The 14,763-nt window shown below is 48.2% G+C and overlaps 1 protein-coding gene across 20 annotated transcripts in view; it reads right to left on the bottom strand.

Moving 5' to 3' along the window:
• The window catches only part of RBFOX2 (RNA binding fox-1 homolog 2), a 265,092-nt gene extending 256,321 nt beyond the window's left edge, over positions 1-8,771 (bottom strand). For 7 of the 20 annotated variants that reach the window (XR_011433673.1, XM_023631636.2, XM_023631634.2 and 4 more), the window contains exon 1: positions 8,450-8,764. Coding sequence is in view for 18 of the 20 variants with exons in the window: in XM_023631636.2 (XP_023487404.1) it covers positions 8,450-8,635 (186 nt within the window). In the remaining 2 variants the exon portion in view is untranslated. Of the gene's footprint in view, positions 1-8,449 lie in introns of all 20 variants that reach the window. The other 13 variants (XR_011433672.1, XM_070254233.1, XM_070254228.1 and 10 more) reach the window with 8 other exon arrangements.
• Positions 8,772-14,763: the final 5,992 nt, after the last annotated feature.

Consider the following 14,763-nt stretch of genomic DNA (forward strand, 5'->3'; position numbering starts at 1 on the left):
CTGAATTTCTAAACGCCACGTATGTGCAGGACACGCCAGAAGGAAGTGATATTACTGGCTGCTCTCTCTCTCATTCCCTTCTTAGAACCCGCTTTATCCATTCAGAATCCAAAAAGCCAGAGCCACTACCAAGTATACACATTCACCTTTACAGAGGCCCCTAAACTAGCAAGGGGAGTCTTGAGGCTGGCAAACAGGCAAGGATTACACAGGAGCACGAATCAGAAGCTGAAAGGGAAGGCGGCAGGGAGAAGGAGGGCCAGGGAGAGACGGTTCCCGCAAAACACTTCTATGACTCCAACTCCAAAGCTGAGACTTAAAAGAACTGTATCAAGCTTCCCCATTTTCAAGCATATCAATGAGAGATCTGAAAACAACATGTATTTTGCGAGGTGTCTCAGTTCGGTATTTTTCCTGCATCCATTAAAACGAGCTACACTATAAAAGCTTATGAAATTCATTGGTTAGGAAATTAAGGTCCACAGTTGATCAAACAGGTTTAGTCTCCAATGGTGGTAACATATCTGAACTGCAACACTCCAGAATCCCTCGGCAGCACTGTAAAAGGCAGAGCAACACACTGCTCCAATGAACTGGGACAGGTCAGCTCTAATTGCTCCTTACTTGTGCGGTTCCTCTATTTTCCTTAACTACACCATCACAAAGGCGCTTTTTACACTTACACACGTGCACTCAATTAATATCTGAGCACAGGAAACTAAACATCAGGTTGCCATGCCCACCCAACACATTTGGCAGTTGAGTTCCACCCCAGCTTCTGTTTTCAAAGACCCCTCTCTCACCTTTAACCCTGATATCAATGGAAAGATCAGGTACCATTCACAAATCGCACAACACCCAGTCTTCACAGGAGCTGGACAGCAGACCCAGGGCCAGACCCCCCCAGGGAAAATCTGGAGAAACAATTACAGCCATGTGCAAGCCCCAAGTGAGGAGCGGGAAGACAAAGTTCAATTCAATAAGAATGACGGTTTCTTAACTACTCGGACCCAGGCACAGTGCTAAATCCTTTGGATCCCAAAGGAGCCCCTGATCTCATAGTCTGGGTAGCGGTGGAAGGGCGGACATTTGAACAAATGTTAATCTAAAAAGTCCTAAGACAGAGCTATGGGCATAATGTTTTGGACACCAGCAGAAATGTGAGAGGGATGGGAGCAGACACAAAAGGCATCCAGGAGGAATCAGGATCGCAACTGATTCCTGAAGACTGAGCCTTACAAATGTGAGGGTGACGTAGGCAGGAATGTCAGGTAGAAGGAACAGAAAGAAAAGCGCAGAGGGATGACAGAGCCTGGGTGGCACAATACGCTCAGGAAGCTACAAGCCCCTTAACATGGACTTGGAGGTGGAGTGTAGAAAGAGATGAGGCAAGAAAGGCAGACAGAAGCCAGGCCAGAGGACCCGGTAGGCCAAAGAAGAGAATGGACTTTATCTGGAAGTCAAAGACAAGCTATCAAATGATTTTAAGCTCTGTTAGATAGATGACTCTGTTAGTAGTCTGGCGGGCGGGTGTGAAGAGACTGGAAAGAGACCACAGGAGATGGAGGCAACCCAGCTCAATTTCCACAAACCAAAATGAGAAGAAAAAGTGCCATCTATTTGATGCAATATATGTAACCAACAAACCTGATAAAATTTGAAACACAAACGACATTTTCACAGTTCCTGCATCCGTATACCACTATAAGAGCCAGTGCATCTGTCACCCACACTCCCAGGAGAGATCCCACAGGGTCCATGAAACGCCCACCTGCTCCATGCAGGGACCGTGATACTTCCGCAGTCCTTTTAGTCCTTAGCACAGAAGTAAATGTCTCCTCTTCCTCTAACTAGAGAGACCACAATGACCACGTCCGATCACCTCCTCCACCCAGATGACGAGCAAATTAGGTTTCCCGCTTGAACACACTGCTCATCTCCAGGAGTTCACAACTCTGGCACTTGATCAATCAGAAACCTGTCAACCACTCCATGCTGATCAAGCAGTAAGAAGGAATTCATTGAATGCTGTTTAGCAGGTTATGAGGAAGGCAAGAAATAAACATTTACTGCTGGGTTCCATGATAGGCACTTTAAATAATCTCAGTTACTCATGAGGGCAGCTCATTAGAGTATGGATTAATTCTCCCAGTTCACAGATGTGTAAGCAGGAGCTTAGATGTGAAATATCTTGCCAAAGGTCATTCGGGTGGTAAGTGGAGGAGCCAGGATTCAAACCCAATTATGAGGAACTCTAAAAAGTGCTTCTTTTACTACACCATACTTCAAGTATATACAGATAAATATAATTACAGATTAAAGCTGCTAATAATAATAGTAATAATAACACTATCTCCCCTTTAAAAATTAAGAGGGACCCCATATTGTACAATCTCGAATTAAGGGATTACTCAGACATCACAATTGAGTGATCACAACCGGAATATCCAAATACTAATAAAAATAGCCATTCCTGAGCATTAGTGACCAAAAAATGTTTAGACTCAGGTCATTAAAGCAATCTGGCTACACTCCAGGGAAATGTATCAAATCCTCCACACACTTTCCCCTCAGAGTCCCTGAGACAGTGTTTGAAAAAACTCATGGCTGATTGCTTGCTCGCTTACTCTCTCATGCGCATGCTCTCTCTCTGTCTCTTGTAAGTGATTTCCCAAACTACTTTACCCACCCCCCACCCAAATTACAGAAATATGTCGGGGATTCACATGGCAGTTCTGATCCGATTTGCCCCAATCCTGGCTCAAGCAGCTTTGCACCACCCTCCTAACTAGATCAGTGCCAGCCAATGGGTTTATTCGAGCTGATCTATGATGGATTAGACAATGAAACCTTAGCCGTGTAAGCTGCCTGCTTGTATTGGGGCTGGAGGAGAGAAGAAGAAGAAACTCAATACTCCTAGGGGCCACCTAAAGCAGCAAACGCACTCGCCTTCCTCGCTCCATCTGTTTGCTCATGCTCCAATTACTGCCATTTCCTTTCCATCATCTCTGATGCTCTTCCCTCCTGTCTCTGAAGGAAGTGTACGTTTGCCCCAGAATAAAGACATTTACTACATTTTACAAATGCATCAGCAAACACGCAAACCAACCCGCTCACTAAAAGGACCCTCTTTACTGTCTCCAGCACTACTAAAGCCTGACATCGAAGTGGTGGCCTAAGAGATGTCAAAGGGGAGGTCCGCCAGCAACACTCTGGTTCACACTGAGCACCGTGAATGTCTTTCTCCGCGGCCCTCCAATCTTGAGGCCTGTCTGCACCGGTCTGCTGTCTATCAAAATGAAAGTTAAATCTCTAGTTAGCATCTTCTGTGTTCACATGTTAGTGTGACAGCGAAAAAAACAACAAGGTGGCTAGAAAATGGCAGAGGGAGTTGGAGACAAATTCAACTCAGGCTACTCCCTTGAGTCACCCACAAGAATAACGCGACTGTGAATTCAGATCTTACTTTCTCCTTCTCAAACACATTTTACAAAAACGTTTTACATTCGTAGTCTTCCCTGCAAGGCTTGACAAAAATGTGTGATTTTTATTGTGACTCTGCCTCAGTTTCTCCATCTACAATATTTACCACTCTGGTAGTGTTATAGGCTGAACGTCTGTGTCCCCCTGGCCCCCAAATTCGTGTGTTGAAGCCCTAGCCCACAACGTGATGGTCTTTGGAGGTGGGGCCTTTGGGAGGTAATTAGGTTTAGATTAGGTCACCAAGGTAGGACCCTCAGGATGGGATTAGCACCCAGAGAAGAAAGGGAAGCTCACTCGCTCGCTCGCTCTCTCTCTCGCCCCGCCCCCCAGCTGCTGGCACCCTGGGAAGGCCATGTGAGCACACAGCCAGAAGGCAGCTGTCTATAAGCCAGGGAGAGAGCCCTCACCGGACACCCAATCTGCCAGCACCTTGACCTTGGGACTTCCAGGCTCCAGAACCATGAGAAATAAATTTCTGTTGTTTAAGCCACCAGTCAAGGCTTTCTTGTTATGGCAGCTCATGCAGACTAAGACAGATAGAAGTGAAAAATTCAATAATTTTAGTGAGATACTGCTCATGAAATTACTTAGAAGGAAAGCACATTATTTTTACAATGCTACCCAAATGACAGCACTAAAGACCCAAATCAGAGTCCAAAGAGACATCCACCCAGGAGGAAAGAAACCCCAAAAAAGCAAATGAGAAGATAAACTACTTCAAGAAATACAGCACCCACACAGCACTTACAAGCTACTGGAGCCCCTTCCCTGAGACCAGGGAGAAAGTCTTCCTACTTCTAGAATCAACAGCCAATACAAAGAGCTGCTGCGTCCACTTAGCTGGCCTGGATTCACGGCAGTTGGTCAGCTATGTAAGAATCACATACCAACACTTCGTTCCCATAAAGAATTTTGCTGAAAGCTATAGGTAATAATTAAGGTGCATCCCGCCTTATACAGCAGCTACATTCCCAGAGAGTTGCACAGAAATTGAATTTCTGTTAAATTGTATATATGCACTAGAAAAGCTGACCAAAAGAATTCATTCCTAATATGTTTTATAAAGCCCAGTTTTCATATATACCAGACTTGCTTAAAGTAAAATGAATGACTTACTCCAAAAGCTTAGCAGCTAACTCCACAGGGCCCAGCTTTAGAATCCCCAGTTTAGAGCTGCAGCTCCATTTAGTAAGTAGCCTTAGGAAACTCACCCCAGGAAATTACTTTCTCCTGTAAAAAAGGGTAAGCCTTTGACACTCAAAAGATCAGGGAATTTCATGAAGGTGCTCTCACCCCTGAATTTCATGATTTTTTATAGCTTTGTAAAAGGTAAATTTCAACTTGAACTTAACAAGCATTGAACACTTACTATGTACCCAAAACTGTTAGATATTATGAACAGCATCCTAACCATTAGAATAAGTACAAAGAAAATATAGCTCCCGTCTTCCAGGAGCTTACAGTCTCACTAGGGAAACAAAGACAATAAGCCGATGCAGGGACAACACAAATGATGTATAATTAAGCATCGACACCACAGGAGGCAGGCGGAGGGTCTGACTGGTGCGAACTAACCAGTCAGGGGAGGCTTCCTGGAAGGAGCTGGGACCTCAGGAAAACTCCATGTGTGTTACGACGTAAGAAAAAACCAGTTTTAAGCCAAACCCACACACCAAAGAGGTGGCTACTCCAGTTTTTTAAAGTGTATATTTACACAGGGCATACAGGCACTTCTACCCCACTGATACGATCTCCTTAGACGGCCTCACCCCTGCTGGGTCTGCTCCAGCCACACTGCTCTCTTGCTCTCAGACACATCAAGCGCACTTCTGTCTCAGTGCCCCTGCACCCACAGTTCCTCCACCTGAACCCTCTTCCCTCAAATATCTGAAGGGCATTCCCTCACTTCCCTCCAAGGTCACCCATCAGGGAGGCCTTCCCTGGCCACCTTCTCCATCACTCTCTGTCCTTCCTCTGCTTTATTTTTCTTCTTAGCACTTACCACCACGGAATAATGGCCATTAATTTCTTTACTATCTGCCTCTTTCAATGAGAATACTAGTTCCATGAGAGCATTCTTTGTCTTGTTCACTATCATATCTCCAGGCTCTAAAACAGTGCCTGGCACATAGCAGCTGCTCAATAAACATTACTTAAACGACTATGAAATATTCTATCATTATTATCAGAATGATACAGCAAAGTCCTACAGGTGTAGGTCACCTACGCTTCAATTTTATCTTTTCATGAACACTATTTCTCCTCTACTCCTGATTATACCTCAAATTTCAACCTCCCCGTAAAGCCTTCCCGGACCATTTCAGGGAGAAAGTCCATCTCCTTGTTCTGGACCCAGTGGCACAAACCTCCTGCATACTTTAGCTCTAAACTATGCAATGCTTTGTGATGGGCAACTATCCTGCAGTATCTCTTCTTCTGTTCCTCTGGAACTTATCAAAAAAAAAAAAAAAAATCACACCTATACACACACACACTTTTTTTTTTTTTAACTTTTCACCCATTTCGTTTACCCCTCTAGATTGTAAGCACCAAGTACCTTAAGGTCAAGGAAATTGACATATTTTTTAAAAGGTAACTTAGAAATCATCCCGTATAAACACTTTATTCTATAACTAAGGAAGCAGAGGCCCAAAAAGAAAAGATCTGGGCCGGCCCTGTGGCGCAGCAGTTAAGTTCGCACGTTCCGCTTCTCTGCGACCTGGGGTTCGCCGGTTCGGATCCCGGGTGCGGACATGGCACCACTTGGCAAGCCGTGCTGTGGCAGGTGTCCTACATATAAAGTAGAGGAAGATGGGCATGGATGTTAGCTCAGGGCCTCAGGTTAGCTGAGGGTCTTCCTCAGCAAAAAGAGGAGGATTGGCAGCAGACGTTAGCTCAGGGCTAATCTTCCTCAAAAAAAAAAAAAAAAAGAAAAGATTTTCGCAGAACCATACAGCTAGTTGAAGGCAGGGGGCTAAATCAATGATGATTTGAATACCTGTGTGACATGGTGTGTTGGAACTAGAACAATGAGAGTGCAGAAAGTGAAAAATAAATAAAGATCCACAAAGACACAGAGTGAAAAAAACATTCTCTGTGGGATAGTTCTCAGGTGCCCATTTGCACCCAAAGGACCTAATCCACTCCTTCCTCTGCATACTCCCAAGTCCCCATACACCGCTCCATTCCCAAACACTACTATCCTTAGCCAATTTGAAGGCAACCAGCAAATAATGGGACCCAGGAGGACAGCAGGGGTGAGGGAGGTAGAGTCTATTAACCATAACCGACAGAGACAATAAAAGAATACAGACAGGCACACACACATATGCACACACCAAGCAGAACACGCTCACCAGCACCCACATCCCGCCTCCTCTCCTTATCATCCAATGTTAACCCACCTCCCCTGAAGCCTCCCCATATCCCTCTCTATTTTTCTACGGCCCTAAGCTTTGACTTCTCCCAATCCGTCTGCCAGACAGAGTTCTAATGGAGAACAAAAGCAGGCAAACAAAACAAAAGAATTCAAAAATAAACACCAAGAGGGTCACTTTACCCAAATCAACACAAGTAACAGAGTGGCCTCTGCAAAGGAGACGAAGAAGCACACAGCAAACATGCCAGGCTTCCACACAGCTCCCTCTCAAACACAGGAAGTCAGGCAGAGCCGTGCAGAGCAGGGACCAGAGCACAGGAAATCTTTTGGCGCTGCAGAGATTTCCAAGAGTGGTGTAATGGAGAGAGCACAGAAATAGGAATCAGAAGATGAGGCTTCTAGTTTGAGCTTTACTACCAGCTAACTGGGTGGCCTTAGGCAAGTCACTAGTCTCTGGACTTTGGGTTCCCCATCTACAAAATGAGATGGTTAAAACATTTAGGGATTTGAATCCCCTTCCAAAAAAGTGATGAAAACTACTGACTTTCCCCCACCAAAAAGTGCACATAAACTATTTTGCAGAAGAATCTTCCAAGTCTATCCAGGAAGAAGCCCTGGAAAAGATGATGTCTCTGGTCCCTTCTATCTCTAACATTCTACGATTCTAAGAGAATGAGGCAGATGGCTAAACAATTGCTGGTAGGTGAGCCCCACCATTTCATAGAAAGTATTTTCTGAAGAGAAACCAAATCCTACAACGTACAAACGTTTCACGGTCTTCCTCAAAGTCAAGTGACATCATCGCTCCATTTCTCATTCCCTACCCAAATCTACCAGCTTATGCTTGAGTCCACGACTCAGAATCCAGTCTCTAACAGCTCTATAAATTTTCTTTTATACCCCAGGACATTAAAGAGCTGGTCCAAGATGCAATTGGCAAAAGCACAGGAGGGGCATGTCCCGCGTCTCTCTTCAGACTCATAAGCATGCTCCATAAAGTTAATGAGACGAGCACCACGGTGTCCCAACACTACCCAACTCCTTGTACTTCTCACACTCCTTGTGTAACTGATTTAACCCACAACCCAAGCCACATCCCCTTTGGGCTCTCGAGGAGTTTTCTCGCTTTCCACCCCCTCTCCTTTATATGCCGCTGCTTCCCCATCCCAGTGTGTGTCGAGGATGCCAAAAGGTACTCCTCCCTCTTGGGAGGTTTCCCACCACTGTCCCCCCGTCCTCGACTCGGTCCAGCTGCTCTCTGGGCAACAGACCCAGGATCTCCCGGCTCCCACTCCCCCCCAAGGAACCAAGGAAGGGCTGGGAGAAATGGAATCCATCTCAACCATGTTCGATTTCCCCCCAAAACCTAGTCACGCGTCGTGCCCCCTGGTCCCCTCTGGAATCAGGACCCTCGTGGGCACACAGGGGTTCCCGCACCCTTCGCCTCCAGGCCGGAGCGCCCCACCTCCCAACCAGGCCCCGACCCGCCCCTCCCACCGCCCAGCCGGGACCCCTGGAAGCCCGCCCCTCCAGCCCGGGAGCCCCGGGCCGCCCCCGCGGCCACCGGCGCCCGTCCCGCGCGGTCACCTGCATCCCGCCGCCGCCGTCGGCCGCCGCCTCCTCGGTGCGCGGCCGCTTGCTCAGGCCGGGCTCGGCTCCGTCTCCTCCCGCTCCGGGCACCGGCAGCTCCAGCTCCGACTCCCGCTTCATCCCCCGGGCGGCGGCGCCGGGCCCGAGCTGAGGCGGCTGCTGCGGCTGGGCGCCTTCCGCCATCCGCCCGCGCCCCCCTCGCCTCCGGGAGCCGGGCGACCCGCGACAGGCCACCTCCCCCTGGGCCTCGGCCCCGACTGTCGCGACAGGCGGCCGCGCGCCTGCCCCCGCCCCCGCCTGCGTGCGTGCGTGCGCGCGCGCGGGCCGGCCGCCCCTCCGCGCCTGGCGCTCGCCGCGCGTCGCTCGCCGGCTGCGCTGCTCGGGGCCGCCGGCGGGTCGCGACGGGCACTCGCTCGCGCCCCCCCGCGCACACGCCGCCCCCGGCCCGGCCCGCTGCGCGCCCCGCCCGCCTCTCGCCCTCGCGGCGCCCGCCCGCCGGCCCGCGCTCGCTCCCTCACACCGGCCCTCACCCCACGCCGGCCGAGGGAGGAAGGGGGCGGTCCGGCTCCCGAGGCGTGGGGAGGGGTGCCGATTTGGGGGGAGGAGGGGCCCGAGGCAGGAACGAGCTGACTGGCCGGGATCCGCCGACCCGCCACTGTGGCAGCCCCGGGAAGGCGGGGAGAGAGAAAGGAGGAGGGAGGGACCGGGATCTGGGACTCCAGCCCGCGCGGGAGGAGGGGGCGGGGCGGGGGAAACGGAGGGGGCGGTGGCCGAGCCGGCGGAGGGGGCGGGGCCAGTGCCCCTCGGCGATCTCCGCCGCCGTCGCTCCGGGCGCCCGAAAGAGGCCGGGAAGAGATCGGGGAAGTTCGGGAATCTCCGGCACGGGCGAGGGATGGTCCTGGAGGCGCCGAGTCGCTGGAGTTCCAGCCAGCACGGAGGGGGCGGAGTCTGTTTCCTTTGAGGGCGGGGCCACAGCCTCGAGTAGGCGGAGCTTGAGAGGCCCGGGCGCCGGGCCGAAGAGCTGTGCAGGGTTCGCCCTTCTGGCCACGTTGGTTTCAGGCGGTGGGAGAGGCGCTCTGTGGGAGGGGACTCGGTCTGCTCACTCTCCCGCAGGAGAATGGGGATCTCCAGTTGGAAGGTTCAGGAGTGAAGCCACCACTCTATGGCTCTCCTCAGTTCTCAAAGTTTTTACTCTGATCGTAATTATTATCACATTCCTGATCATCTTAATAATATCTGCTCTTTTTAAGAGCTTTACAGTTTACACAATGCGTTCACAGACCCGTTTTGAAGCTGATGGTGTAGGCAGAGCAGATCCCAGGATCTCTGTTTCATTAATGATGAACCTGAAGATTGGTTAAGTCCTGCAGCGAAAAAGTGGCAGATCCACATCTCAGGACACCAGATCATATTCCCTTTCTTTACACTTTGCTGCCTGTGTAACACCTTGTTGCTTACCAACTTCGTGCAATTAGAGATATTCGTGTAATAGTTTCTCTTTCGTACCGGACACGAGGGCATCTATTTTCTCTGGGTCCATATTGTGCCCTGTACGTTAGAGGGAGACAATGATGTTGCATGAACCACCTGGATTCTACTAGCTAGCTTAAACAAGTTACTTCATCTCTTTGGACCCCGACTCCATCACATGTAAAATGAGGTGGTTTAGATCAGCGGTTGGTAACCAGGGGTGATTTTGCCCCTTTCCCTCTCCGGCAGGACATTTGTCAACATCTGGAGACTTTTTTGGTTGTTAAACTGGGGGCTGCTGCTGGCATCTAGTGATTAGAGGCCAGGAATGTTGTTCGCTATCCTATGATAAACAGGACAGTCCCCACAATAGTTGTCCAGCGCAAAATGTCAGCAGTGCTGAGGTTGAGAAACCTGGGTTAGATGATTTCTAAAGTCGTTTCCAGATGGGTCCGTGATTTGTCCTTTGAACTTGGGTTTAACCTGGCAATTGCTGGAACAGCACAGTGGTAACGATCGATCCCTGTGTGGGAGTCAGACCAACCCAGGTTTGAATCCAGGCTTTGCCCATGTGATGTTGGACCAGTGATGACATGAATTTCTGCCTAGAAGGGGTTTAGGGCCTACAGACCGGTTGGAAGGGAAGACTAGAGTTTTCGTAGCGAACACATTGTTTCTACCTAGGCTGTGTTATAGATCAATAAAGGTACCCAAGTTTTAGCTCTGCCACTTACAAGTCATGGTGTCTTGTAAAAGCTACTTAGCCTCTCTGTGCCTCAGTTTCTTCATCTGAAAATTAGGAGAATAATACTACCTTCCTGAAAAGATTATTGCTGAGATATCAAAGGATATCATTATCACTACCATTGGGTTTTTTAAGTTGCATAAGGTGGTTTCAGTGGGGCCGCGAGAGATTAGAATGGGCAGACAATGCTCCCCAAGTCACCCCTTGGTGCAACCACTGTGTTGGGCAAATCGTTTATTTTCACTAAGCCTTGCATTCCTTGTTGTTAAGATAACAATAATAGTCCAGTATAGTTCTCAGGATGAAATGAGACAAAATAAAGCACTTAGCACAGAGCCTAACATATAGGAACTGCTTAATACATGCTAAATATTTATCATCTCCTGTGTTTAGTGATAGCAAGCTACTGATGGGGGTCCATGAGGTTGGAAAGAGAAGCCCAGACATCTCTTAATCAGCTGTTTGGACCATTAAGTGGGAAGTCCAAGTGCTTGCAAGCTTGTTCTTGAGCTGAATTAGGCAGCCCCAGCCTAACTCAAGGGTCCCAGCTGGCAGTACCCCACAGCAGATGGGCCTTGATCCTGTTCAGAGCATTATGGCTTTGAAGAAAAATCAGAATGTTTCCTAGCAGCCTATGAAACAACAATGGCATTTTTTTTTTTTTAACCTAGGGACCTCAGTGGTTGGTTTTCAGAAAATTTGACTTTCTAAACTAGTATCTTAAGAATCCTCCTCTCCTTTCCACCTGCCTTGCCAAAATACTGAAATCAAAATGACGCTGGGCCCTTTCTGGGCTGCTCCATGACCCAGCAAGTAATGATATTTGGGATCAGGACTGCTTGTGACTCAAATTATTGTTATTCAAGTAGCACACATTTCCCCAAGAAATAGAGCAATGCGGGATAGGAATGTTTGAATGACCAGGCAGAACAAAGAGAAACTGGACCCTGCCCTGTAAACAAGCCTTAAGCACTCAGGGAGAGAGAGATGAGAAGCCTATAAATAGTCGAAGCGGCCCAATGTGCCCATGGCGCAAAGACCAGGATCATTTCTTTCATATACATCTGCAGCTACCTGTTTGGGAACAGGTGATTATAAAACACTACAAAGGAAGAGGACAATTGAAGAATGTTTTCCTTGAGAGAATTTTTAGCTGCAGAAACTACTGAAGTCCTAATATTTATTCATTTCTCCCTTTGACAAACTGTGAGCAAAAGTGCGGGATACCAAGATGAATAAAATTGATTCCTGGTACCAAGGAGTTCACAGTCTAGGGCAGCAGGGATGAACAAATAAAAAGACAACTGTAATGCACCATGATAAGGACGTCATCTCTCATTGTGGAGGAGAACATGGCCTCTGGTGTCAAACAGATGTGGGGTTGAGCCTGACTTGGCCATATCTCTGAACTTGGACAAGATCCTTAGCGTCTCTAAGGCCCAGTTTCTTCATTTGTATGACAAGCGTTGGTAGTTCCCAACCCAATATCCATTCTCCTCTTATTCCTTACCAGCAGAACCCCATTTTTGTTCAGGGCACAAATCTGCCCAGCTTTAAAAAGAGAAAGGAGGAAAAAGAGAATTCTCAGGCTCCCTGGCTGCTAAGCGTGGCCACATGACACAGTCTGGCCAGGGAGATATAGGTAGGGGATAGCGTCCCTTCCCAACGATTAAGAGAAAACCGCAGGAAGAAAAGGCTCTTTCATCCTTTGCCCTTTGTCCTTTACCCCTCCTCCTGACTGGAACACAGATTGGAAAAACAGCCGATATCTTGTGTCCACAGTAACAAAAGCTACATGCTAGGGGTGGTACTGCGGACCCATCACAGCAGCCTAGCCCATCTACCTCTAATTTATTGTTATTTGAGCAAAATAAGTTCCCATTTGGTGAAGCCACTGTGGACAGTTTGCTACACACAGCCAAACGCAACTCCTACCTGATAGAATCTGTAAACCGAGGATAATCACAGTATCTCCCGCGGGTTCTTTTGAGCATTGAATAATGCATGTAAGGCACTTAGCATGACACCTGGCTCATAGACACACTCAATAAATGGTAACTTAGACCTTTTTACTACGTTACTCCTATTATCCTTATTAATATGACTATTCTATATGCCAAAAGCTAGAGGAGCTATAGGAAGATGGAGCTCCCCATGCCTGGGGGAGACAGGACAAGCTTCACCAAGGATGTTGTGTTTGATCTGGGTCTTTAAAAATGAGCAAGAGCAGGAAATGGGAGCAGGATATAGTTTCTGATAAAAAATGAGCAAATTCTTGTGTGCCTGAGAAGGCTTAGGAGGAGGCCAGCACTATTCACCAGGAGAAAACTCCAATAAGGAGGTGCTGGCACAGGGCTTGGAGCCAGAGGACTGGAACTGGACCAGCTGTGGTCCTCACACTGAGGCTGAGAGGTGAGTGGGTGCCCGAGCACCTAGCCACAGGGCGATTGTGGGCCCATAGGATATAATCGTATGAAAGATCTAGTCAAAAGCCAGTTATTCTTAACCCCGTACTCTGGTTACCGACAGCCGTCAGACAAGCTGGTGGTACAAATCTCTGTATTTATAAGCTCTTTGAGAACATGAGCACTTTCTTAATCCCTTACTGGATTTCTGTGTCCCTAGCACCGAGCACAGAGCTTGACACAAAATGTGTGGCTATTCCAACAATCCTGAAAACATTCAAAAAGACAACCCTAGATCTCACACCCTCCCTGAAAGACCAGATAAAGACCGAGAGCAGAGCGGATGATCTTAGAAATGCCATCTTAACCATGCCCCCTTCTAAATAAAGACAGAGCACTGGGGGCCTGAGTCCTTCCCCAAAATGTATCATCTCTCTGATCAGAGAGAGAAGAGTAGATATAAATAGAAGAGAGCATTTTCTACTCCAAAGCTTTCTTTTCCCAAAAAAGAAAGTCAGAGAATACCCTTGATAATTCATCGGCCAGAGGAAGTGGAAACCACTCCTGCCATGTGGCCGGCTTTTGCCAGAGCAGATACAGAGCCTCATGAGAAACTGAGTTCAGCCAAAAAGGACTGTGTGATGTTTAGGCCTCATTAGGACTGTAAAGCCAGCCGTCAGGACACAAACCCCGCTATTGACTTTGACCTCACTTCCCTACCTCCCTCTGCTCGTGGCATTATTGAACCTGGGTTTTTCCTATAGGCCAGAACCTTGCCAACCCTTTTGCCCTTCACATAATGTGTTTGTCTGGTTTCTATTTCTGTAGTTTGATGAAGGATGATAGCAGGGTATTGAGTTGTTGTTTTTCATTTAGTGCCGTCACCGCCCTCACCCTGCCCCCGAGCCCCCACCCCGCTCTCAAGTCAGGTTTTCATTGTCTGTTTTGTGCCTTGCCCTCGGTTTTTATTGCTTCCTTACAGAGTGGGGGAAGGCATTTTATTTTATTTTATTTTCCATGCTCCAGTATACATAACCTTGTGTATCCATCTTTCCTGAGAAGAATCATGTTTTAAATTAGAAATGACCTCAGAAGGGAAAGGCCAGGAAGGTTCAGATAGCCACTGAGCCCCTAATGCATGCCAGGCCCAGAACTAGGAGCTTTTTTTTTGCATTTAATCCTCACAATATGTCTGCAAAGCAGGTAATGTTACATCTCATTTTACAGATGAGAAAACTGAGATCCAGAGAGGTGACACGACAGGATCAAGGTCACACAGATGGTTACTGACAAAGGAACTCTTATCTCCCTACTCCAGGTCCACTGCCCCTTTGCGCCTCACCCTGTCCTTGGGGACTTTGTAGGGTGTTTTAGTTTGAGGGGAGGATCCAAATCTCATGGGGAAGGGGGAACAAAAACAGTTTAACTTTAGAACAGAACTGTCTTGATCGTACATTCCACCTGGGGCATCAGCCCCTGGACCTTTGCTGCATCGAGGCATTGGGTCTTTATTGTCCCTACTGGCACCTGCTCAGATATCTTCCTCTGGGTCCCTGACTGGCTGTCGATATCCATCCCAGCTGGCCTCCCCTGAGCTGTCCTGTCTGCTCCTCAGTCACTGATCCACCCAGGGTGCAGCTTATCAGGGCCTCTCCAGGAAAGGCTCTGTCTTGTCGGCTTCACACCTCTGC

This window comes from Equus caballus, chromosome 28 (genome assembly GCF_041296265.1).
Source record: "Equus caballus isolate H_3958 breed thoroughbred chromosome 28, TB-T2T, whole genome shotgun sequence".
Lineage (NCBI taxonomy): Eukaryota > Metazoa > Chordata > Mammalia > Perissodactyla > Equidae > Equus > Equus caballus.